The sequence below is a fragment of the Passer domesticus genome, chromosome 5, assembly GCF_036417665.1.
Source record: "Passer domesticus isolate bPasDom1 chromosome 5, bPasDom1.hap1, whole genome shotgun sequence".
In the NCBI taxonomy this organism is placed as follows: Eukaryota; Metazoa; Chordata; class Aves; order Passeriformes; family Passeridae; genus Passer; species Passer domesticus.
Window position 1 is genome coordinate 21,182,043 of NC_087478.1, and position 27,762 is coordinate 21,209,804.

A 27,762-nucleotide genomic window follows, 5' to 3' on the forward strand; every position below is an offset into this window, starting at 1 on the left:
ATCTGCAAATTTATGTGGAATGTGCAACATGGAGAGCACAAATATGTAAAAAGAAAACCAAACGTATCCTTGAGGGGCATTTCTAATGGAAAAGTATTGCTTGATTGTGTATTTCATTTCACTTTAACTAATTAATAGCAGTGGATGCCTCATTTGAAAATAAATAAGGGGACAAGTGATACTTGAGCATGATGAACATGATGCCCTTATGGAGAGATAGACAACCCTGCTCCTCATACACACCAGCACTTCTGTGCTCTGCTGACAGAAAGTACCCCAGTGATTCCTGACAACTAGAATAGTCACTTCATGGGTTATAAAAACACATCAGAGGGAAGAAGAAAGATGTTTTGGAAGTGACAGAGACATTTTTTTCCTGACTGCATCTCTTCCTTCAAATCAGCAAAGTGCATGGGCCTGTAAATCACAGTGCCTTAAGTTCCCAGTAACCTCAAGAGACTGCATAGCTAGAATCAGGTCCTAAATTCATATATAAATGTATCTTAGGATAAAAGAGCATCTGCTTACCTCTACTCCTATAATGTACCTGTTTGCAACAAAAACACGCAAAAAATTTACAGTGTTAGCATGTTAGTGCTCTGGGCTGCTCAGAAAACAGGAAGTAGCGTGTGTTTTTAAAGAACATATACAAAAAGTTTGTGAGGATATGTGGATGCAAGCCTGACATTTTAAAAAGTTACTACATTGTTTTTTCTACATCTGCTATTGTTGGATTGGTTTGGTTTGGTTTGTAACTATTCCATCTCTAGGCATAAGTTCTGGCTCCATTGCAGTATCATTATGATACAAAAAAGAAACCTAACATTATCCTCATAGGGACATGGATTCATCATACTCCCCACTGCAGTTACCTCAGGGAATATTATAAGGAATGTTTCAGCTAGGCAGACAGCAAAAGAGTGTGACATAAAAGAAAGTGATTCACCAACAGCAAATGCGTGAGCACCAGTGATGCACACTGATACTGCTGAAGAAAGCTGTTGAAGGCGTCCTGAAGCTGGAAAATGTTGGAAAAGCTGATTTCTCATGTCATGTCATAAAGATAAAATGTGAATGCTAGAACAAATACAAAGCAGCCACTGGAAACTACTAGTTGAGTGAACAGGTGACTCAACTATTTGTGGGCTCTGTGAAATAGGGCTCTGCTAGTCCACAGGGCACACAAATGCAGAACAGGAAAAAAGCAGTACAAATGCAGACTACTCAGCCCTCGGGCTCCTCTGACAATGAAGTCAATACATTCCAGCTGCTGACAGTCCAGATGATCTGAGCTGCTCAGTGGCAGAAGAAAGAAAATACTGCCTGCCTCCAGTGTTCTGACTGCAGGCTTGCAGTAGTCCAAGAGACAGAAAATTAAATAAAAATAAATGCATTTAATCTCAAATTCTCTGCAACAAATGTCCAAAGAAAGGCAAATTAATTTGGATTTCAAAAAGGCATCCAAAAGTTTTGGAAGAGTAAGTGATTGATTAAAACCCAAAAAAAGTTATGAACTTAGAGTTACAAGAAATCTTCAATGTTAAATTTGAATTGTAGGTGCAAATCAGGCAAGCTCCAGAAACAAGTCTGAGTGACTTAAAAATTTACTTTTCTCAGACAGAGGTCTCCATCCTACAGGATTCTACTGCAATTCCATTCAAAAGAATTACAGTAGTCTAGATCATCCAGGTAACATTGAATTATTTCAACAAATATTTTATGTCAGGGCACGGTGTCAAGAGCTTGCCCAAGAAAAACTTGCCTTATACAGAAACTGAGTAGATAAAATAAAAACTACCTCATCCTTCCAGAATCCAGATCCAAAATAAGGACATATCAGGCTTTCAGAGAAATGTTGTGCCTTTTTTTTTTTTTCCAGAAGAGAGAACTTGCACATTTTTCTGTGTCTCTTTATAAAAAACTTGATAATTTTGTCTGGAATACTCCCTGCAGCCCCTCCTCCCACAGCCTCAAAATGTCAAAATTGAGGAAATCACCCAGCATAGAAAACAATTTTCTTAAACAAATGTTTAATGATTAACAAAGTTGTGAAGGTTTGAAATTCTGGGTAATGTCAGGAATGGTTGGGAGTATTCTCTTTGTCTAAGCAATGACGTAGACACGAGGTGCTGTTTGAAAGATGATTAAATTGGGTCTTACATTGCCCCAAAGCATCACAGATGTGCAAGACTGAAAGGTCATCTGAGTCCTTTCCTTCATTACAGGATCAAGTTTAATCAGATTTAATAATCTCTCACTAATACTTGCCTTCCCCATTTTTTTTGAAAGAACTTCAGTAAGAGGGATTCTACAGCCTTCCTAAGCAACCTCAATGGAGCTATTTTCACAGTTATATTTTCCTATTATTGCACCTTGGCCTTTTCATCTGCAGATTAAACTGATTCAACCTTGTCACTTCAGTGGAATCAAGAACAACTGACAGCTTTTAAATATTTGAAAAATATTATCCTAGCCCCCTTTTCTACACTAACTTATTTCCTTCAGTTATCATCCAAGGATTTTGGGCTTCCTTAGACACCAATCATTGTTTTTGGTTCTTCTCTGCACCTTCTCTCAATTTGTCACTGTCTTTTCTACAGCGTGCAGCCCAAGGATAAATACAGAAGTACAGCTGAGATATTCCTAGCGACAAGTAGAGCAGAATAATTGCCTCCCATGCCTTATACATCATTCCTGCTAATTCACCTCAAAATGGGACTGCCTTTCCTGCAATGACAACATATTGTTAATTCAGATGCAGTTATGGCTAATTGCCATACAGCCACCTAACCAGCCAGTACCCATTTTGCATCTACGTGTCTGATTTTCTTTCCTGGTGGGAGTAATTTGTGCTTGCTGTTATCACTTTATTGAAAAATTCTACTTGATTAATTTCAGAATATTTCTCAAGTACATTTTGAATTCTTACTATGTCACCCAAAATTCTTGCAACTTCCAGCATGGTGTCTCCCATGATTTGCAAATGCCCCCAATTCTGTTGCCTGAGATGTTAGTGAAAATAGTGAAGAAGATCACATCTAGGAGGATTTATTGCATATGTCTTGAAAGGATTTATGAAACTATTTTCTATTCTCACATTACCATAAACTTTGTAAAAATCTACATCATTCTTGATTGTGTAGAAAAAGCTGTATTTGCTTGCATTATTTTGAATCTTGTACTACCACAGACTAAAACAATAGCTTTGGCAAGTACAAACTTAGCTGTTCTTCTCAGAGAGGTGCCAGATACGAAGTTTCATGACAATTTAACATCAACATCAACTTTCACTGATGATTGACTTTGCAGAATAAAGCTAATAAGCTTGTAATTTTTCTTGGAATGTAAAATAATGAGGGGTCTACATGGCAACAGCTAATTGTCGGGTGTTATGAAGTGATTCCTCACCTAATTGCCAAATACTCCTAGTTTTTCTACGATAATTTTTAAATTAATTTGATAATTTTTAAACACTGAAAGTAGAACAAATTTTGCACCTAATTTCTTAGTATTTTTCCTATCTGCTCCATCCTTGCTAAGATCCACACATAAAATTTTGCTTAGAAACATACTCCACTGTTAATGTGACATAAATTGGTCATAACGATAAGGTAGGACTGAACTGTAGTTTAATTTTATGTTAAGGGATATCTTTTTCACTGATTTCTGTTGGCTTTAGTTCAGGCAGTACCAATGAAGTTTGAAATCTGAGTATAGGTAATTAGTAGCTGTTGTAGAATTTTGTACCTACTTAGCAATAATTTAAATTTTATTTACAGTGGAATTTATCAAAGATATTTATCTGTGGGTGATAGAATAATAAAGGTACAAACTGTATATTATGTATTCATATAGCCATTCATTTTTAGACTATAAATCATTGCAATTTAGTGATGCTTGAACACAAAATAAACTTACAACATAAATGATATTTCACCTAGGATATAAAACATTTTATAAGCCAACTTCCTTATATTGACTTACGATTGTGAAGGCAGTGGAGTTAGAGTGAGGCTGAATGTGCCTGCAGAATTTGAATGAGAACACAGATGACTGTTTAGGTGATTTCAAAATTGAGATATCGTGGAAGAAAGAAAAGAAATAAAGAAAGGGAAGGGAGAAATGGAGGAAGGAAAACTAAAAGTGTCTGGAAAAGCAGAAACTCTCCAATTTTTAAATTGTGCTGAATACATCAATAAATACAAATTGTTTCCATATTATCCTGTTGCTGTTATCACCCAGCTCTAACAGCTCAGTACTTGCACAATGAGAAAAGAAGAAAAATAGTAAGCAGCAGTACATAGGAAATACTAGGCTGTGTGTGTGCAGGAAGCTCTGCAGATTCTCAACTTTGCTAATTTCACCCACTGATGACATGACATGTGAAAACACACCATCACAAGGAGGTCCAGTACAGCACGTGGGAAAAACAGCTGACCTTGAGAAAAATAGTATTAAATATGGCATGAAATTCAACAATGCAATTTGTAAAGTGATACATTTAGACAGCAGTGGGAGTTTTTGTTACTAATAAGAATCTCAACGTAGGAAAAACATGGGGGAGGAGGAGAATCAGACCGTGTCTGACAGTCTCAGAGGGCTAGAAACTGATGGAAAGGCAAGTGTGTACTGAAGTTCTAACCATGCAACTCCTAGTAAAGATAATGAAGTATTAATGTCTCTGCAAAAAGTCCTGGGAACAGTTCATGTAGGATATGTGCATGAGATGCTGGTTGAAGACAAAATAATTTTAGATGAAATATAATTGAGCAGAAAAATCTAGTGCATCAATCAAAGGGGGGCAAGAGAGAAGATTATTGTGGTTTAACTTTAACTTAAAAAACTAACAGGAAATGGATATCAGTGCAGGTAAATTTTGCCGATAGAAAGAAAGTCCCCAAAGAACAAACAAAACAATCAATTCTACTGGAAGAACCAGATTATCTCAACACTCCACTAATACAGCTAGCTTGGAACTCCAAATTGGTTTGGCTGGATGACCAAGTACAAAAAGTGGTGGTGAAAGGTGTAAAACCCAGTTGGCATCCAGTCACAAGTGGGGTTCCCCAGGGCTCACTACTGGGGCCAGTTGCATTTAAGATCTTAACCAATCATCTGAATGAAGGGCTCAAGTGCACCTTCAGTCAGTTTCCAGGTGACACCAAGCTGGGCCAGATTACTGATCTGCTGAGGGTCAGCAAGGCTCTCAGGGGGATTTGTACAGGCTGAATCAATGGGCTGAGGGCAACTGGATGAGGTTCAGCAAGTCAAAGTGCCAAGTCCTGCCCTTGGGTCACAACAACCTCATCCAATGTTCCAGGCTGTGGCCCAGTGGAAAAGGACCTGGGGGTGCCGGTTGACAGCCATCTGAACATAGTCAGCATGTGCCCAGGTGGCCAGGAAGGGCAATGGCATCCTGGCCTGCATCAGAAATAGTCTAGTCAGGAGCAGGTGAGGGAGTGCCCCTGTACTTGGCACTGGAGAGGCCACAGCGGGAATCTTGTGTCCAGTTTTGGGCCCCTCACTACAAGAAAAACATTAAGTGTTGGAGTGTATCTAGAGAAGGATAACGAAGCTGCTGAATGGTCTGGACCACAAGAGTGATGAGAAGCAATTGAGGGAGCTGAGTGTGTTTATTATGGAGAAAAGAAGGCTGAAGGTAGAACTTATCACTCTTCAAGTTCCTGAAAGCAGTCTGTATCCAGGGGGAGGTCAGTTCCTTTTCCAAGGTAGCAAGTGACAGGACAAAATGAAATAGCCTCAAGTTGCATCAGGGGACGTTCAAATCAGAAAAATATTCCTCATCATGAGGGTTATCCAGTACAGGAAAAGGCTACTCAGGGAAGTGGCTGTGTTACCATCCCTGGATGCATTTAGAAGATGTGTTATTTAAGGGACGTGGTTTAGTGGGGGACTTGGCAGTGTTGGGTTAAGAGCTGGTCTCAATGATCTTAAAGGTCTTTTCCAATGTACATAATTCTATGATTTTATGAAAACTCAAGAATGGGTTTTTGAGATAGTCTTTCAGTGAAACTATGAAGCAAAATATTACACCTATTTTTAAAACAGATTTCAATTAATTTTTGTAAGAATTAGATGGCATGATTGTCTGTAGCATGTGTTGGAGTTGGGGAGTTCATATATGGTACCAAAACCAAAACCCTGAACATTCAATTAAAGGACTGGAAAATACCACTTCATTCACAACAACTAAAGCTGAGCAACTGAGAGAAGAATATTTTGTTTCTATAAAACATTTATCAAGGAAACAGATCAAAGTACACTGTAGTTCAGAGCTCTTATTTTATGATCACCTGAAATGGACTTGCAGCAATCTAACCATTTGCTTAAGAGAATATGACCAACTGAACCTGAAACAAGTGACTGACTGGAACAAAACTTACTAGTAGCTTATTATTTGGAACAAAGGCAAATTTTAGAAACATCAATATAACTCAGTTGCATGGAATTTCAAAATAAACTTTAAAATCTGTTGTCATTTTAAAAAGCATTTTGTTATTTCAGCTACTAATCTATCAACAGATTACCAGTTGTGAAGCTGAGGTTTAAAAAGTCATGTTTTCCAATGGCAGGATGCAGCATATACTTTATTTGTATTGACTTTCATGTCAGGAAACTATATTGATTGAAAGTTTCTTTCGCTAATAACAGTATTTGAAGTTGAATAATAAATTAAAAGGAAAAAGAAAACACCCTAAAATCTTTTTATAGAAGACAGTTAATGAATATAGCACAGTATAAATCTCACTGTTCTCCAGCAGCATTTACATTTATGACCTGTTCAGCTGGCACTTCAGCAGCAGGTTTATGTATGTAACTTGTAACACATCTATAAATGTACCACTACCCTCACAAACGGAGGGGCAAAGAGAATATCCTTAATTGATTGAATGGGTTTTTGGAGCCAATCTTACACAGAATATGCACCAAGAAGTACCTTCTGATACGTTCTATTTAACTGTGACACAGCAGGGCAGAGCCTTCCCTCCTGGTACGCTCCTATAAAACGTGCAGTGGGTGTGCTGGCTCTGTGAACCCTTGCAGGCATGCCAGCTGAAGGCACCATGGTAACCACGCTGGAGAGTGGCTCTGACATTTAGGAAAAGGCAGCTGGGAGAGACTGCAAGATAGTCATGGAAACACTCAGCCAGCTCTTTCTTCTTTAGTTACTCAGAAGCAAAGTTTTTCCTGGAAACACAGGAGATAAAGTGGCAAACTGACAGTTACTTCATGCAGCTATTAAGAATGTCAGGAAGAAGTAGGCAACAAAACCCTACATGATTATTTGATAGTGGGAAAAAGGAGAATTTTGTAATGCAAAAGGGAAACAAGTCGCGGCTACAGTCTAAGAGAAGAACTAAAGCAATATGACAAAAAGTAAAATGGAAAGGATAGGAAAATTTCATTTGAGAATGGGATGAAGTGAGCAGACACAGGAAGTCATCCAGAAAAGCTCTTTTTAGCACATGCTCCACAGCTTCTCTAAGGAAAAAACAAATTATTTCAAAGGGAACTTCAAATGTGTGATCAAGCTACTGCAACAGCTTATCATCAGTTGCTTTCACACAGAGGAGAACAAGTACTGCTCTCATTTTGATCAGATACACATCACATTAGGACTGGCAGGTGTACAGATCTCATCTTGGTGGCTAAATGTGTTGGTAAAGACTAGCCATGATAATGTGCTGAATCTGTGTGAAGTGGGTACTTACAGCTGAAAAAAAAGAATGCTTGCCTTTTTTAAAGTATGTTCCTGCTACTTAAGAATGTGTATTACATATTGTCTATTGCCTGTTTGTGCTGGCCACTTTACATCTCTTTTGGATACTTGGAAAGCAAATGAGACACAGATTAAACAGGTAATATGCTAGTGTTCCTCTGTTCACACACACCACAGCCTTACTTTGAAGCCAGCTTTCATGAAATTACATTTGAATAATAATAATAAAAAATCTTTTAGCATGTAATTTTTCACTGACTAGAACTCTAACCTCAAATAGTTGCTTTCCTGAAAACAACAGGAAAAAGTATAACAGAGATTGATCATATTGTGTATATGCAAAGTGGACAAAACATGTACACAAGCAGGCAGAAAATCTATTCTGTTCTGAAACAGGAGAATTTATTAATCATTGTCCCAGTATTTGTAAATACTCCAGCAACAGTATTTTTTCAAATTTTCCCTTTCAGTTACTGATGCAGGGTAATAAAAAAATTGGGTATTTTTTGTTCTGGGCTTGTTCACACCACTAACACAGTAAAAATTATTGCAATCAGTTTATAGCCATGTACTCAAGACCTGAATTGGGTCGTTAAACATCTAAGGAAATATCAGAAGTTGGGGGAAAAAAAATCCAAGTCCTTACATGTAAATGATTCTTTCCTTTTTCTAGCATTCAACATATTATCCATCTCTTTGCTTTTACATTTTTAATACCTTAATTTTCATAACTACCTTTTGAAAACACCTCTTGTTAACAGAGTTTTCATCAGCTAAAGTGCACTGACAGAGGAACCACTGACAGAGGGAAAACAGCTTAGGTTTCAAATGCAGCATCTATGATAAAGGATGAAAGAAGACAAGTCAATTGTTTCTGTGGCTCCTAAAACAGGATCATTGCCAGGCAATATCAGATCAAGCCACAGTTTACAGTCTTATAAAGAAAGCTCTTGGAAGAGAGCAGAAAGAGGCCTCCACAGCTTGTCTACAGAGAAGCACAACTGTTCGAGTATAGCAGGAACCAGCTAAATATGTATGCAGAGACACCCAGCTTTTCAAAAAAAAAGGGCTTGTGCATTTTTCACAGCTGGAAGAAATGCTCAGAACTGAAATTCCGTCATTTTGGCATTCAAATGATTGAAGGAACAGTTCAACTGATAAATCTAGTGGCAAATGCTGACTATTCCAAGACAGAAATGCTGATGGTTTTCCCTAGTTTCTCAAATTGAAAAGTTTTGGATTTTTTTTTTATTTTTTTTTTTAATTTTTTTTTTTTTTTTGGGAAAAGAAGTTATAACATTCCGTGGTGCCCTCCTGCTCAGGATTCTTCATTGTACCCTTTAGCTTCCTTCTCTCACAGACTTGTTTAATCCTGCCCTTTGGGGGGGCTGCTTTAATTCTTAGAGGTTAAAGAACATTACATGATATGTTCAAACAGAAGGGTTTGATATCTATTGAATTAATGAGATACAGCAAGATCATCAGGAATGGCTTCAAATTTTTGAGTAAATCCCACAGAATTATTTATTAGTTATCATCACACTGCGCATACTGAAATGATTGGGGTTTGAATTCATCAGGAAAAAACAAAACCTGCTATAAACACAGCAGAATAGCCTTGGAGTAAAAATGTCAGTAAGGAAGTCCAAAACAAATTGGATGGAGCAGATAATTAAATATGGCCTTCTGTAAACATAAGCATTGTGAGAGTTATTTGCTGGGTTCTAAACCTCACAAACACACAGATTATTTTTATATGGAGGTGATGACCTTAAAGTAATAATCTGTGCATTTGGTAAGCACCAAGAACATAACCTTCCTACTGCAGCATAGATTGAATGCACTTGTAAATAGAGAAATCAATCAGTAGTATGTGCATAAAGATACTTTTATGATCATTTTGAAGGGCAAAGGGGCTTAATCAGAGGCTGCAGTCTGCTGCGAGATATTCAACATTTGCTTTTTCCATCTGACTTTGGTATATTTCTGAAGACAGCACTCCTAAAAAAGCTTTTAATTTCCAAATGAATTTCCTTAATGGGAAGTTTCAACATCTTTTGACCCCTGAACAGACCTTGGCATAACAGCAGTGCCACACAATGCAAATATCTCACATTTAGACTTCTATACTTCAGAAGCCAACCTTGCATTTGAAAAATCTGGATGATGCTCAGAACTTGCTGTGCACTTTGTGAAAATGGTTTTCTTTGTAGCATGAGAGGACTGAAATGGAGGAAGCTACAGTCTTATCTGAGTCTCTTCAAAGGAAACTTTGGCAAATTGATGACCTTAATATTATTTGAAATAAAACCGCTATAATTTAGCAGTGATGAGACAAATATTAATATCAACATGCTATTCTTCAGACCTGTCCCACAAGCATCCAACATTGAAAATTCCATTAATCTGGGGTCCAATTCTCTTACTTCCTCCCCCAAAATCCCTTGAAAACTTTTCCACTCAGTTTACCCTGGAAATATTACTGAATAAAAACTAAATAAATTCCACTTTGCTGCCAATAGCTTTCTACTGCTCAAAGATCAGCTTTCTTCATTGAAAACAAAGCTTATTAAAAACAGACTTCTGAACCATATAATTTTATATGAATTCAAAATCTGGAAATATACTGAATAGACATCTTCTTTGTGTTGAATAATGTGCTTTGTGCTGTTGATTCAGTACACTGAGATATCTTAAAAGCAATTTCTTGATGACCAGAAATGCCAGCATGTGGCTTTTCACTTGAGGACACCTTGTACCTTTGGCGCAAACAGATGCATAACCATGTAATTTCTGCTGTGGAATCACAAGCTTTCCAAAACCAGTAACAATGTAATAGGCTTTTAATTAGTGATCCAGTGAATTTAGTGATGAAAGACTGGAAGCACAAGTGGCTGTGTGATCTGGAGCTTATAAATACATGTAATGAGCTGTCATGCAAGAAAAGGTGTGACAGTCTCTCTGAAGCATAAGGTCTACTAAAAAAGAAAAGACCCCTGCAGAACTATTTTATGAGTTAATAAAAGAAAGTATCTTATTTTCATTTCTTATGCTGCACCCTTTATTGAGGGAACCCACACAGCCCAAGAGCACAGGCTTTTCTTTATTATCCACAACTGATATTGCACATCAGTTATGACTATACCTGGTGAACACAAAGCACAATGTGATGTATTTGGCAGGAGGTCATAAAAAGACAACATCTCCTCATGAAGTTGTGTCAATACTGCTATGGTAGTTACTTTGCAAGGAAAAAAATTGTATTTAATTTGGCATGCATCATCTTCCCAGAACACAGGTTTATCAAGCCACTGAAAGCAGAAGGTTTCATCAACTCTTGGCCGGGGCTCTCTTGGAGACATTTCAGTCTGGTCTGGCAGAACTGTCCATTAAAGCAGTCAGCTCAGCAGGCAGCTCCTCGATCCCACTTCCAGCAGGCTCCTGCTGGTGCATCCTACTCTTAGGCTGACTGTCAGCATTTGGCTCACAAAACAGCTCATCTATCATGCTGCACCCCAGGAGGTGATGGCCCAGGCCCAGACCCCTGCCCTTCCCTCCTGACTCCCTTTGCCCTGCTCCGGAGCTGTCTCACAGGCAGCGTGCACCATGCCCACGCTCACACAAGCTCAGCAGCACAGCGTCTCCTTCACCTCAGCTGCAGGGCAGGGAGCAGCACCTGCATGCCCCACCTTGTCCATGCTCCCAGCACATGGCTGCTGAATAGAGTGACAGGGTGAGGATGAGGGGAAAGACTCAGATTTTCCACTTTACCCAGACTGAACTGGTGGGTAGCAGAAGCAGCAGACATTTTACACAATAAGCAGAGTTAGCTACCTGGCTAGAGTTAAAATCATTCTGTTAAGCCACAGCTGAGATAGCGTAGATCTTTGCTCACTTTTTAGGCTGAGTGAAAAGCAAAATACACCCATGCATTGTTATGCATATAAGCAACAACAAGCTTTTCCATAAACTTAATGAGAAGTGACTTTGAAATGAAATCTCCTCAGTATTGAAATATGGGAGCATTTGAAATTAAAATATTAGCTCTTGTTTGGGCAAGAAAAAAAACCTGCATTTTCTCAGTGCCACTGAAAACAAAGGCCATTTTGATTTCTGAGCCAAACTACAGGCATGAACATTTGAAGCAATCACAGCACATTTATAAGACTTGGGAAGGCAAACCTAGCCTTTCAAATACCAATTGAAGTTTTGTCTGTGTAGCAACAGTAAAGGGAATGATAAACTAGGGGAATATCTCCAGGAAGCTCTTGAATCAGACACAAAAAGGTAACAATTCCAGGTTTAACAAGATTAGTTCAATTAATTCAACAGGGGAGCAAAACAAAAAAAATCATTACATTTAGGCATTGCTACTGAAAGAAGTATCGATGCAAGTGCCAGAAGAGCACCATCATTATACATTACTACCGAAAAACATCAGATATTAAAAAATATCTGAATATCTTAATTAATAATCCTGATGGAATGAGTTATGTGTGTGTCAGCAGCGTGACTCTGCAGTCAGGAAGACAAACACTGTCCTGGGCTACCTTAGCAAGAGTGGAGCCAGCAGGATGAGATGGAACCCAGTACGAGATGGATATTTACAACCCAAGGGCTGCTGAGGTGCTCTGGGGGCTGGAGCACACCATGTACGAGAAGAGGCTGAGGGACTTGAGTTTGCTGAACCTTAAGCTGAGAGGGAACTTAGCTGAAGTCTACTGCTCTGTAAAAGCAATCTACAGAGCAGTGCACAAGGAAAGAGTGAGAAGCAAGGGCCACAAGCTGCAATAAGACATATTGAAGCTGAGTAAAAGAAAAGAAATGTTTTCTAAACAACAACAGAACATTGACCAAGCTGCAGCACCTCTTTCTTTGGAAAATTTCCATACTTTTCCTGTTTCAGCTTTGAAGATCATTCTGGTTTGAGCTGAGGCTGGAATCACATGATCTCCAAGGGCCCCTTCAAACCTAAATTATAATGTGATTCTATGATTCATGATGCTTTTCCCCAGAGAGAAAGGAAATATTATTCAGATTCTAAATGCAAATAATAAAAAATGTTCTTTGAATATCTGGAGACCAATCAATTTATAACAAAATTACCCTTTCCTCAAGATCAGACTTGTCATTATTTGTAAAGCAAATGTGTAACAGGGTATCACATAATAAATGGCAGCACAGGCTGAACATAACACTCCTACATGGTGAGGCAAAGAACATTGATCTGATGATAGTATTATTTACATAGAACATTTAATTTTTGAAAATTTTTGAAACCCTTGGCTTTGCTAATTCCTTGAAGACTGTTCAGAATCTCTTGTTTTTAACAAATTTCAGCTGTGTTTTTTCCCCCTAAAGCACACAAATTGTTTGCTGTGAACAAGAACCAAAATCCCAGGAGTGAAACCCAACAGAAAGACATTTCACTGGGGACAAAAAAAAAAATAAAATTTGTGATATCACTTGCCAGTTTTACATGTGAACTTTAGACTTGGAATTTGACGGACTAATATCAACCAGCCATGTTAAAATAAATCCCAAACATCAGAACCAGAAAAAAAACATTATATCATTCCTTCTGTCAAAAATAATTCAGACAAGCAAAGCATCAAAAAAAATTTAATCTTACACTTCTATGACAGAAAGTAACTGAAACTCATATTACTTGCTTAACGCTTTGAAGTAATATGTGAATGACTAAATTTAGTGGTACAGTTAAATATTGTCTAAATGACCTCTGCCTATCAATTAGTATGTAACTGATTCAAGGAAATTGAATTTTCACAGTACACCAGGGTTTTTCTGCAACAAAAACTGGGTGGATTCACTTTTTGCCATATGACACCATTTGAAAATATTTGTGACATTTAAAAAAATTTCTATGACTGCTTTAATGAAAAGTATAATGAAAGGTTGTTAAAATAAAGTATTTTTTACAAATAGGCTAGCTTCCCCTCATTCCAGAAAACATTGGATGCATCTGTAACAAGAACTCCTACCTTCCAGTTCTTTAACATGGTATTTGTTTATGCAAATACATGCAAAGTTAGGACACAAAAGATTAAATTAATGCATGCAAATGCAGGTTTTGTTCATGGCTTAAAACAGAGCTCTTAAAAGTATTACAAAATCTTTCCAGCAGTATTTATGACTTCATTATACACTTATCCAAGAGTCAACACCTGATGGTGACTCATTAATTTCCAGCATATGTAATTACTTTATTATGAAACTTCACCTTCAGAAATTGGATGATTTTAGCAGGTAAAACTCTCTAGGTCCATTTTACTTTCACCTCACAGCACCATCCCAGTAAAGGAGTATATTGACCCACTGTGGCTAATGTATCTGAAATTTCTTATTTGATATAGAGAATTACATTGCACAGACTCAGGTTAATTTACCAAGCTAGTTGGATCTCTCTTACCCATGGTGGATTAGACTTTATGGTTCCAGGATCCCCAGGCCCATTCAAAACACCTCACTGGCACATTGAGTCTAATTTTTCACTTTCAATAAAATTTTTCACTTTCAGTCTTTGAGTGAGAAGGTTATAAGACAGTAGAATATAACTGGTGTCTGAGGAAAAAAATGTACTGGGAAAGCATTCATCCATACAGAAGTGTGCATTTTGGTCTATGACTCACAACCATAAGCCTGTGCTAGGTACAGTGCTCATACATACAGTACCTGATATTGCTTGCCTCAGGAATAAAATAATTTAAGTTATTATAAATGAAGGAGATCAAAACCCATATGCTTCAGTCTCTAGACCTTATGCCTCCAAAGCACAATGCCAAAAGCTGTAATTTTTTTCCACATTCAGGAAGGCTGTCCTTTTATCAGTGAAACTGGATTTGTGTATGCCACCTCACTCCATGAAACAATTACCTGGTATTTTACCAAAGCATCCCATAACACTCAGTTGCTAGCCCTAAGCTCCGAGTGCCTGATCTACATGCAGCCTTCCCCAAAAGCTTTGAACATCAATTTTTGACCACACAGGCTGTTTAGGAATGCTGGGGGTGCACAGAGCTCGTGCAGCAGGGGGCCTGGTGAGGCAGCAGGAGCAGGGTAGGATGCAGCTGGGGTGGGTGGCTGCAGGAGCAGCAGGATGCTAGCCAGGGCTCCTGCACAGGTCTGAATGGGCAGACAGGCTTTGCCTGCTAGGGAGTCACTGGAGCAAAGCATATGAATTGAGATGACAACACACACGTATCCATCACAGGTTAAGGGAGAGAAACAACAGGTATGGATCAGCTGACATGCCAATTCTGTGCTATTTTTCCTTGCAAAATATCCATCAGTGTGAGCTATGGATGCTGCAGCAGCTGCGCAGTGCATGGGTGCTCTGTGCAGCCTAGGGAAGAGCTATATCCTCTGATATCCTAAACAAAACCTATTTGCTATCCTTTAAAGATTGCCCACTGGTCACCAGGAATCCAGGAGGTTTATCCCCACAGTCATCTAACTACAATATTAAAAAATGGATCAACTTTGAACATCAAATACTGTATTGATTGATCTTATGCTTGAATTTTGCACTACAATCTCTGTAAGTGGGAGTTTTCATTATAAATCTCATTTTGAAGGGTTTATGACTAGCCTGTTTCAATTCTCTCTAGATTTAAAACTTGTTAGCTATGTTTTACGCTAGAAGATAAAAATTGTCTTGAAAATGAGAAAGAAAGTTAGAGAAATAAAAAGAATGGTGCAATTTTCCTTAACTACAGGAACATATTTTGAATCAAATTTATGAAAAACTGAAATCTGACAGTCCTTATTTTTCATAGTTTGGTATTTTTGAAACAGTAGCATAAGCAATTTAAAATGTAGGAGCCTACACACATCCATAAGAACTCACTTCCTACATGTTGGGCAAAAGACACCAAGGACAAAATTACCTTTTTAGTATTACTGAAATCACTTGACTTATACACAAGAACATAGGAAGCTAATTGTGAATTTTCCATTGTTCTTTAATGAGACAATGGTCATGAAGAATTTCGGGATGTATCTTCCTTACTCATGTAAATGAGAGACAAAGTGACTGAGTTTTTAGGAGAGTCAGGGTGAGACTTGGCAAGGATGCTCAAGTGCTCACACGCACAGGGTAGAAGTTCATATGCAGTATATGGACAGGTTCTTTTCCATATAACGTGCTGTGCCTTGTTTCAGCCTTTCTGACTGCTTTTCAGATTGGCTAGAACAATAATGTTGAAATGATTAAAAAGCACTTAACAATTTACTGGCCCAGCCTTCATCAAATAATTCAGGTTGCAGGCTGAGCTTTTAAGGTTAAGGACTTTCTCTTTCCAAAAGTAATAGATGTAATCTATTACTAAGTAGATTGAAATACAAATCTAAATAGATGAAAATACTCTCCTATCGTAAAGTTCCTGTATTTTTCAGATTCCATTTCCTGCAGTTTAGTAATTGTTTAGGCATATGGTAAGTGGTATACAGACACATGAGGCTCTTTAAATTGTAACAATGAACACACAAATATCAAAGTGAAACAAGTTATTCAATAGAGAGTTGGATGATTTTCTTACCTGTATATGACCAATCAATCTCTTCAATCAATTTTCTCTGTTGTCTATAGTATCCGTACACCAAATCTGCAAAATAGTAATAATTTACAATTAAAACCAGAAGCCTAACAGGACCTTGAAGTGTTGATGACACCTCTGCTTCCAACAAGATAATCATTCTTTTAATTAATGATAATTTACTTTGTCCCTGTCGTGGACCTCAAATGATAAGTACTGGTTAAACAGAATCTAAATATCATTAACATCATAGCATATTAAGGACACAAGCAAAGCAAACAGAAGATTTCCAATCCAGCCAGCTATCCTGCCATCCTTAAGGATTGTAGAAGAATAGGAGATAGTGCTAATGGGAATCTCACCCCTGAGGAGTTGCAGCTGTACTAATTACCAAAGATTAGGAACAGGCCTGCCCTTAATAGGCCACAGGTATACCCTATGAGGCTGAGTTTTATAAAAGGGTGAGCTAGCTAGTTGATAGAGCGTTGGAGTTAGCTGCTGGTGCTGGGGAAGGAGTCAGCTGGCTGTGAGGAGGTACCCATGAGAATTCACAAATACAATACGAAAGTTTTACAGTAAGACAATGACTCCTTCCTTCCTTCCCACAGCCATTCCTCCTCTTTTAAAATTAATACAACCCTCCCATGAATAAATCCTGGTTTATCATGTCCTTTAGAAGAACCATTCTAGATAATCAGGATGTCAATAGCAGTTAAACTTTTGTTTCAGTGTGGTCGTAACTTCAAATGTTTTCTGTAACTTTTTACTACTGATACAAGATAAATGTTAAAGATAATGAATAAAATATTATAAAATGATTCAATATTTGAATATGAATATTCTAAAATATTAAAATAATTTTCATTGTGTTACATAATTGGCATAATTTTATATAAAGTATTAGCTGTATGTTCATATATTTGATGAAGAGAGAAGGTTAGATACTAGTTACTTTTAAATGATGTTAGGTTTGTCTAGAGAGAAATATCTAAGTGTATAAATGCACATTGACTTACTTTGACTACTGAATAACCTTCACTGTTATTCTTTTTATGCCAGTCCTAGGGTAATTCTAGCAACAGAGTGATATGAGTAAATAGATGACTATGCCCCCTAATAATTATTAAGGCATGTAAATTGCAGATATGTGTTTTTTGAGATCATAATTTCTAATGCCATAATATAAAATGTCATTACTGATCTAGAGAAGTAAAATACAACTTATCTAAGAAATATTTGCCCTCAAGCATGTTGAACACATATATGGATTGCTTCTGTGAGAAAATGCCACAGAATTCAGCTCATAACTCTGCAATAAATAATTTAACGAAACAGTTTCATAACATTCATTTCTTTATCTCTCATGCGGGAATGTAGTACTATTTACAGGACATTAAATCATAATTCCTATTTGCAAGCTTACACGTTTATGTGTCTTACAGTGACTTTCTGCTAGCTATCTGAAGCCCATGTTTTATTAACTTCACTAGACTTCTACCTCCTCCATGAGATGTGATTCCCCTTTCATATTTTTCTCTTCTCCTTCTCCCTCCCTGCCAAAAAATACCAAACTATCCCTTGTAGCAATTCACAACTTTCACTCCTTACTAAGATCAAATCTCACAGGTAAGTAAAGGCAGTGGAAAAGGATTGATATGCATCAAAGGTGTCTTTGGACCACATTTCCAAGTCAATGTGCATTGTGTCTGGTCATTCAATTAATTATGGACAAGAAAGTTGTGTAAGTTGTGATTCACAGCTGTTAGATAATGTCTCCAGTTTCCTCCTTTATCCACTGTCCTCCTAATTGTTACTTCCTGAAATCTGTTCAACAGTCACATGCAAACTAAGCAGGGCCTGAGCATGAGAGCTTCCCACTGCTTTTTAAATTTTACAGGGAGTTCTGATGAACAATGAGTGACAATTTCAACGAATAAGGGAAAAAAAAAAAGGGCAAGGTTCACTTTGTTTGGTGCATTACACACTTACAAACCCAGTAAATCTTACAGAAAGTTTTTAAAGATTTCAGGAGGTGTCAGGAGTTGATACGCCTCCTTTCCTCTGTTATTTGCCAGCTGTGTGTCCACAGCCCCTCCACAGCACACTCAGAGCCATGAACCTTCTTGCATCTGCAGGGACTCAGTGGTTTTGTCTTGTCTCTTTGCACTTTAAATACATGGCAAAACTAGAGAAAAAAAGCAAATTTCATCTGGGAAATGACTGAAGATTCATAGCTAGCATGAGTGGTGGAGGAAAGTTCTGTGTGAGTGTGAGGTCAAGCCATGCAGCAATTCTTCCTTTGAGCTGCTGATGTAAATGGCCCTGGGAAACACAACCATGCGTTCTATTGCTGTGTAAAATGTCAGGTTAAACAGCTAACAGTGTAGAGACCAGCTGGAAAGAAATGATTTTACTTTTTAGTTTTATTTTATTTAAAGCTAACAAATCACCATCTCTTTTATCGATGATATATGATAGCAGGTACTTCTGTTTAAATATTGTATTTAAATTCCTTGCATTTAATTTAAATGAAGATGGGAAGAACATCTTCACAAAAATAAAAGGCAAAACTGATGTCAAGTTTATGGTTTTATGCGTGAATCTATGATACTGATTGAGCTTGATCAGCTTGACAGTCTGCATGACTCCTGTGACACTGACTGACGTCTTCAGCCAGTGCCTAAAATAGTTTGAATTTTATTGGATGAGGTGCTGCTTTATGAAGCAAAAAATACAAAATATTCTTTTTTGTTTCCAGGAAGCATTTGAACATGTTTCTATAAATTGATTTATTCACAGAACAGGGAAGCTTGGTTTTGGGATAATGTTTTTACAGTTTTATAGTTATCCTTCTATGCCTATTAAGGAGACATGCAAGATACCATTAAATGCTTTCCCCCCCCCCCCCGCCTTTTACTTCTCTCCTTCAAAGTCAAATGTTTCTGTCTGAGGCTGTAAGACTTGTTTCTTTTTATATTCTGTTGAAACAGTATGTGCCCCAGTGCCCAAGGCCCATGAAATCAGAAATAATGGTGGCAAATGCTCCCTGCTATTCACGGGTAGCAGGACAGACTGATTTGTGACTGACCCTGTCTCATGTTCAGTCACAAGGGCAAAGACAGAACATGATCTCTGGTTAAAGCATAGTGTTAGGAGTAATACAATCTTGTAGATACTTTTTTCTGTCTAAAAAGTATAAATAACCAGATTTGTACTTACTGGCCTCAGTTGCGTTTCTTTTGATTTAGTCCTGTGAATGAAACCTTCTAATCCTCAATATCTTTATGCATATCTATAGGTGAAAAATGATTAGCTTTAATGATTAACAGAAAGAATTTTCTGTGAGGGGGATCCTGTTGATTTGACACTCTGTGCCAGAAAAAAAGAGCCAACAATAAACCTCTGAATTCTATTGGGGAAATTCCTGTCAGAGATGCTAAGGCAACAACCTCCAAGTATCCACCAGAGATCCCTCTCCTAAGCCTTGGTATAAAAGGGCTTTCTAAGGACAGTGCTCGAGAGGCTAGGGAGGCTGTGCTCCATGTGCTGCTTTGCTACAAAGGATACAAGCTCACGTGTAATCTGGGACTGACATTTATACCCAGGATACTATAATTTTACCCTTTATGTCCTTTGTGCCACAGCAGTGTCAAGACATACCAGCTACCAGACTTGAGAGGAAAAAGGGACAACCCCTTTGTGGTTTTACCTCAACTCAGCCTGAACTTGTGAGCGGCACCTGCAGTGGAGCTGGCATTTGAGATTCTGACACCAGAATGACTTATTTATGGGACCTGGGGCACATCAAGTAATGTCAGCATTAGTGAGATCTGTCTACAAATAGGACACTGGTGTATGTGCAGTATGGGTAGACATTTTATGAACTATGCATTTAGATTACAAACATGACTTGGTCCTGGAATACATGGTCCATTCAATATTTTCCTCCTAAAATCTCATTTGAGAGCAAAGAGGACAGATTCTAAAGTCATAAGCATTCATCTGGTATAAGTGGATAATGGCAATGCAGTATAGTCATGGAGATAAAGGCTTTGTCGGTATTAAAATTCCAATTTACATGGCAAAGAGTCAATGCATGGTTCTTAGGCCAAGGAAGTACACAGGAACTCTCAGAATAGCAGCAAGGATGAGGAATCACTGAAAGCTGTGATAATCTTCTCTTTGAGGAACGTAGAGGCTCTTGTTTCAAGTCAGTTGTGTCTCATGAGAGCTCAGCTATGTACACTGGTATTACTGACTGAAGAAGCTATGAATATCAGAGAATTACACGTTTGGAAATTATTTTAAAATTTGTGAAGGAGAAATCCACAAACACTTCTTAAACACAGTGACACCACTTTTAGCTCACTAAGTCTACTGATCAAATTGGGAGGATTATATTAAGAAATTCTCGTTGCATATCTGCCCTCTTTTAATCCACTTGCCTTGTCAGTTGGCATTGGTTATTAATAAAGACAGGTTATCAGGCAAGTAGCTTATTTGTAGATTAAGATATACATATATTCACTGTAGAAGGATTAGGAATTGTAGAATCAATTAAAATGGTAGGGTAACAGCCATGCTTATACAGGGTAGCTGAAAGAGAATCTGTGCATGGCTGGCAGCTAAGAAGTGGAACACCAGACAAAATTGCTGCAAAGAAGTCACAGAGAGGAAGACAAACTGCAAAAATGGCATAATAATAAACTTTAAAAAAGAAGCGACATGTAATTAAAAAAATATATGCTTGGTGCTTGTCAAATATGAAAATAATACAATTAAATAGATTATTGGATGGAGTTTTATTATACAGATTCTGCTTCTGAGAACGTTAAACAGAGGTAAAACTGTGCAAAATCACATCTGATGATAAATGGATTGCTTCTCCCACAATTTTAATTTACTTATTTTAGCGTCTTTCATTTCTGTGACAGGATTGTCACAGAATCCACTTCTATATCTTTCATCAGTCTTATGATGGTGTAGCTTCATTGCCTCGACTGAAATAACTCTAATTTATACTGACAGAGGAAATGAGAAGATTCAGAACACAACCTGGTAACAGTCTTGAAGTTTTAAAAGACAGTAGCTAACTATAAATTGCTTTAACAGAATGATCTACATTTGCCTGAGTAAGGCCTCCCTCTTCTTATGAATGTATTTCATTCTGTAATGCCATCTGTAAAATTCTTAACACAAAAATACTTTAATAACCCTCCTCTACAATTCCACATATTCTTTTTCCCTGAACATTAAAGTGTCTAAGTCTTCTGTCAAGCCCTGTCAGAACTCTCCCACCCTTAGTGAAATTTAAATTTATTTTTTTTTTTTTTTACACACAGTTTGTGTGTAGGCTTATTTCAGGCTTTGGTACATGATCAGGTGTATATAAAGAGAATCAGTCTCCTCCAACACGCTTGAGTGTAGGCTGCTCATTCCAATATCCATTGACAAGTGAGTCTTTTCCTTCACTAAATAATAAGCCAAAATAAAACTCTTCTTACAATTTGGCCATTGTACTGTTTATTTACTAATACAAATTGTGTTTAAGTTAAAAAAAATTAGAAGAAAAAGATTGACTATTTAAATTTAAAACTAGCTATTATTAAGCACCACAGTATTAATAGGCACACTGCTTACTTCACCTGTCACAACTTCATAGTGACTAGTGCCATGAATTAAAAATATAATACCTATGGCATCAGCTAAGATTTATAAATCTTGTTTAATCACAATTTTCAAATGCACTTGTACATGCAAAGATAACATGGACTCCAGTTTGACCAATTTAGGTTCTACTCCTCTGGAATTTTACAGGTTTAGAGCGGCCCTGAAATTCCTGAGCTGCCAGTGGAAATTGGGAGGGATACTCTGGGGCATGATTCAACATGGTTAAATTATGGGCTGCCACCTTCACTCTGACTACAGGCGAAGTAGGAAATGTTAAATATCTCCTTCCACTTGGGATCTTGTACACCCAAATGGTCTGACAGAGTTCAGCCTCCCACACAGCCATTTCCCAACAGATGGAGCATTACCTACAGCAAGCTTTAGGGCTCCTCTGGTCACCAACATAGCATTGAAGTGTCTGCTCACTGAAACCAAGGTAACAAGACAGCTTTTAGATGGGAGAGTGGTACCTACCAGTGCTCATCTTTGAACAAGCACAGGTAAATTAAACTAAGTGCTTGTGAAGACCTTCGGCTAAACACAAAGATTTATCAATAATTTAAAGACTGCACAATGAGATAGCCTTGCAAAACTACAAGACTAGATTGCTGCTGAAGCACCTAAAAATGTGTTCAAAGCCAAAAGCAGGAGGGACTTAGGAAGACTCTAATTCCCCAAAAATGTTATATCATTCTGCCATGTATGAACTGAAATGGTGTTCATGACAGAAACTGGAATTGATGTTAAAAAAAACCCAAACAGGTACCAAGGAGTGATTCCTAACAGATTTTTATAACTCTCTTACTACCCAGATTCTTTTCCCCATACCCAGAACCTGTTAACACAACATGGAAATTCATGGAATCATAGAAATAAAAAGTACATCCAGACCAGATATGAACAAACAAGAAATGAAACAAGTCAGGGACACTATGGCCATTTGATTTAAAAATTAATTTATTTTTCTTACAGCAGTACCAGGGAAGTAAGAAGGAGATAAAAACAACTAAGCTTTGTTTAAACATAAATAGTAAAGGTAAAATAATTTTATTTGCATAATCCTTTTCAACATTCTAGGCACTCCAGTAACTCAAATGATCCCAATTTCTAGTAAAATCACGAGTCAAGTACTGTAATAAATATAATTAAGAGTGAAGACTACGAGTGCTGCTTCTTATATTTCACACCTAAGTGTAAAAACATTCACAATTCCCTTTCCAGAAAAAAAGAAATATTGTGATAAAAGTGCAAAGAAAAATAAAACAAATTTAAGTCCTATTTCCAAAATCCCAGAGCTCACATTTAACTGGTTTTTGGAATTTTTTTTTTTTTAATTACTATGTTTCTTCAATGCCTCTCTGTCTGTTAATATTAGCAGCTAACAACCAGTAAAGCTCTAAATCTTTGGCAATATTTATCTGAAACTCTTGAGAGTAAACCTTATGCAAGCTGCCTCAAAGGAGCATTTACTGAAATAAACGATTTTTTAGCACAGTACGGATTGTGAAGTCAAGCTGTTCAAAACTTTGTCTTTTGCAAATATTTCAATGGCTAAAATCATTTTGGGGACCTGAATGAACAGCCTTAGACTGAATATGCTGGTGGATGGGATATTGAGAGAAAGACATTCCTTACTGGAGGAATTAATTTAATTATTATATATTTTCCTTTCCCATTTATTTGATGCAGGAATTGCAAATTCTACTCAACCATTATCCCTCCAGTCATATTACAGTCTCAATGAAATTATTTTCCAATAACCATGGGGAAGAGACAGGTTGCTCTGGATGATTTTCCTATAAGTATTCAAATAAGTCTAGGGATTATGCCACATACCTTTTATAAAACAATACCAACATCATTCTACTCCCTTGAGGAAACTACACACCACAACATCAAGACTGAAAAATTCCGAAGCTCATAATGAAAACCCAATAGAAACTGCACATCTCTAAAAATATGTCTCTATTTCATAAAATATATATGAACATAATGAAAAACATGATGAAAACATAATGAAAAACAAAACAAATAAAAACATGTAAACCAATACACAACCTACCGTTTTTTGACAGATCCTAACAATTATATTATATACGTGCATTAGTATGTCTGCATAAATGTTCATCTGTAAGGATTTCTCAAAAAGGGGTATTTAAATGCATTCACACACATTGTTCTCCCTTATGATAACATCATAATTAAATGTCATGTTTACCCTTTCCATTAGCCATTTCCTTATTGCAACTCATCACAGAAACACATATTTTGTAAAAGAAAACAGTGTCTCGTGATTGATAGAGACAACAGGGAAAAATGTGACAAACACTAGCACACTAGAAACACAAACCAAAGTCAAAATAAAGACATGTACTTATGGGTTTGTATTATGATTTTTAAAGAATTTTCTATTTTTTACTAGACTTCAGCAGAATTATTAATATAGTGGCATAAGGGAGACTGCAGATAAAATAATCAGAATGATGCAATTACTTTAAAATTAATTCATGATACAGTATTTAACAATACACTGAATCGATACATAATCTGTGCTGCCTTTTGCCCTTCAGATCCTCAGTTCCCCTCGCCACGAGCACAAGACAGCACCTTCCCTCTGCCCCTGCAGATGCCTTGTCCTTGGCTTTTGTGTGCTTTTAAGGAGCAATTGCCCCACAGATTCACCTCTCCCAAGTCAGAGGAAGAAGAACCTGTCTCCTGATATTCGTGGAGTTTTTTCCTGATATTTGTGGGGCCAGTAGGATGCGGTCAAAAGGAGAATTGGAGTCAGCAATAGCTTATATGGAGCTTAACACTACAAATGTGTATTTTAACCTATTCTGATATTGTTTAATTTTTATAGAATGCCTGAAATATCATTAATTTTTGAAATTAGTATGTGTTAGGTATGAAAAAGACTCCAGGCAGCTCCTTGCCATCCAGACTAAGAAATTTTTAGCAAACTCTAAAGCAGAATTTTAAGCATTCAGGAGACTTTCAGGGGAAGAAGTGAAGCATCTGTAAAGTCAGGCATTATTTCTTAGCATTTTCAGGACTTTGATAACTTTGGACTTGGGTGTCTGTCTTTTGCCTAAGTGTCACTTTTCAGTCTGACTCCTGCTGTATAAAATTACAAAATCCTTTGGAAACTCACTGTTGAATAAGCCAAACCACACCTGTTGATTTTAAGTACAGTCCTAGTACTATCTCTGAGATTTCACCACAACATATTTGAAATGTATATTGAATTTAACCTCTATGGCACAACCTAAACCAGGAAATTACTGGAAAAAAAGAAATATATGTCACATAGATCAGAAAAAAAAATTAGTGCACTCAGCCAGAATTTCTCCCAGATCTTGGAGCTTTGCTCAGAGATGGCAGAACCTGGAAGGGGCTGACTGATGAGGAGGGTGTGATGTTGTTGGATGGGGCTGAGGTTCCCATAATCCTCATCTAGATTTTACAGCTACCAAGGACTGTAGCTGTAAAAGTCCCAAGTTTAATTAGTATGGCCTCTGCTTTTGGTGGGATATCATTCTATTATTTCACTTCAGCCATTTAGAAGTTCATTTCAAAAATTTAATAGTCAATATGGACAGATTAAATGACATTGCTTTAGCTTCTATTATTACTTTGGAAAGTCACATAAAATAAAAGAGTACCAAAAAAAATGGGGATGGCTTGAAGTTCCAGAGGATGGTCTGGGCTTTCCTCTGTGCTTTGCCAACTCCTGAAACATGAAGGTAGGGTGCTGCACCACTGTTGTCATATAGTCCAGGCACTGAGATCTCACCACTGTTGCCATATAGTCCAGGCACTGAGATCTCACACTAGACTTTTGTTGACCAGCATGTTTTACTCGTGTTTTAAAAAGCAAATGCTCGGTATCTGGTCCCCTACTTTATCAAATATACACAAATATGGTGTAGTGTTCTACAGAACAATATTTTTACTTTCACAGATTGCTGAAAACAACATGGTGTACTGATTGAGCCTGGATGTGATTGTTTAGCTAACTGCAGCAATATTGACACTTCATTTTTTTCTTTTCTCATACAGATTTAACTAAAAAAAAAAAAAGTGTGTGTGGGGAGGGGAATATAAAATAAAATAAGGTCAGGCAGGCCAATTTAAAAACTATTTTCTTCACATTTGTTTTTTTGACTCAATTTTTAATTCTCTGCAGTTACTTGTTATCGACTCTGTAACGACCATTTGATATAGTTTTAGGGTCAAAGTCTGTCTCATGGTTTATGTATAACAAAGACAGTACCATGGAGGAAATAGGAATCTCATCCTAGTCCTGTAGAAATCACCTAAAAAACTGGAACTTCAAAGACAATTTTGGAATTTAGATACTAACAATATTTGGAAGTAGAAAGATGTTTTGATCAGATATTTTGCATGATCTAGATAGTCAATGCATCCTGCTTATTTGTATTTAATCAATATGCTCTCCATCTTGGAGTGGGATGGTAAATCTTACTGGGAAGAAATATAAGACCCATGTGAATGCAGACAGAGCACAAAACCACTATACAGTGGCATACAACCATCACCTACCCATCCTCCTAATGTCTACTTTATGCATATTTTACATAACAGTAATAGCACACAATGCAGATTTGTGATTTCAGAAAAACAAACCCACAAGATTATTTTGTTAGTTCATATTCTTTTAGTTCTAATGCTGGTTCTGTCAAGAGACATAACCTGAGCTAAGCAAGATTTGACCCCAAATGTGGAAATAATAGCCCCATAAAATGATGGAAACATGGTTTGAAAAATCATGTAAACATGAAATTTCACCTTCCTGCAATAACCATTTCCCCATATAATCCAGTCTTTCGCTAAGGCAGTAAAAAGCATTTTCACAGGTCTCAGGTGGTGGTGGCACTCCATGAAAAGCCTTAATTTGTGCACTGAACCACAAAATGGAGGTTCTGACCTCTTGTTACTTGCAATCCTACACTGAGTGTGTAACACAGTTTGAACTGAGAATCATATTGCAGAACCCCTCCTAGGCTCCCATTAGTTCAATACAACTGAAAGTTCATACTTGTGGCAGTCAGCTGTCAAAACTCAATAAGCAACTGCAAATTCACTGTGACTTTCTAATAGTGAGAAATTAAATATTTGAAATTAAAATCTGGAAGGCTGGGACTGTCACTGTGATTCACAGGCAAATTTGTATTACAAACTAAACACTGAAATTTGAAGTTAAATACAATGTACCTAACTAGAAAAACATGCAATTACTTATGTACCAGGATTGAATTATTCTTATATCCAATAAATTTATTAATTAATTGCTCCATTAATTAACGGCAACCAGAATCCAGAAAACATTATCTAAAAATGTATGGTAAGTTAGTAGCATGAGCATGCTTGAATCTTGTACTTAGGTTTCAATGCATTAAAGAGGCTTGTGAATTTACACCAGGACAGATCAAGTCATTCCCTCATTGGGAATTCACCTGCCTAAACTCCTTGCCTGTTCAGATCTCAACTTCCAACAGAGCTAAGAGGTTTTGGCTCTTCAGTGATAAAGAATTAGTACCAGAAGAGGATTTTAACACTGAACTCCCACTGCAGGCTCCCCAAATCCTCAAAGCCCTTGATAAACACATCCTGTCCTTGGTGTAGGTGTAGAGCAATAAAACCATGGGTAAAGGCATTAATTAGCAGCCTGTGAAGCATGTCTGCCTGTCCCCCTCTCTCTTATGAATATTTATATAAAGAAAAACTTCAATAGGCTGGATTCAGAGTGTCTGCAGTGAGTACTCCTTGGGCACA

The 27,762-nt window shown here is 37.3% G+C and overlaps 1 protein-coding gene across 7 annotated transcripts in view; it reads right to left on the reverse strand.

Annotated features, from left to right (window-relative positions):
- Positions 1-27,762, reverse strand: part of PTPRZ1 (protein tyrosine phosphatase receptor type Z1) — a 131,155-nt gene that overhangs the window by 75,334 nt on the left and 28,059 nt on the right. For all 7 annotated transcript variants that reach the window (XM_064422276.1, XM_064422274.1, XM_064422275.1 and 4 more), the window contains exon 2: positions 16,300-16,365. In XM_064422276.1, the coding sequence (XP_064278346.1) occupies positions 16,300-16,365 (66 nt within the window). The remainder of the gene's footprint in view (positions 1-16,299; positions 16,366-27,762) is intronic.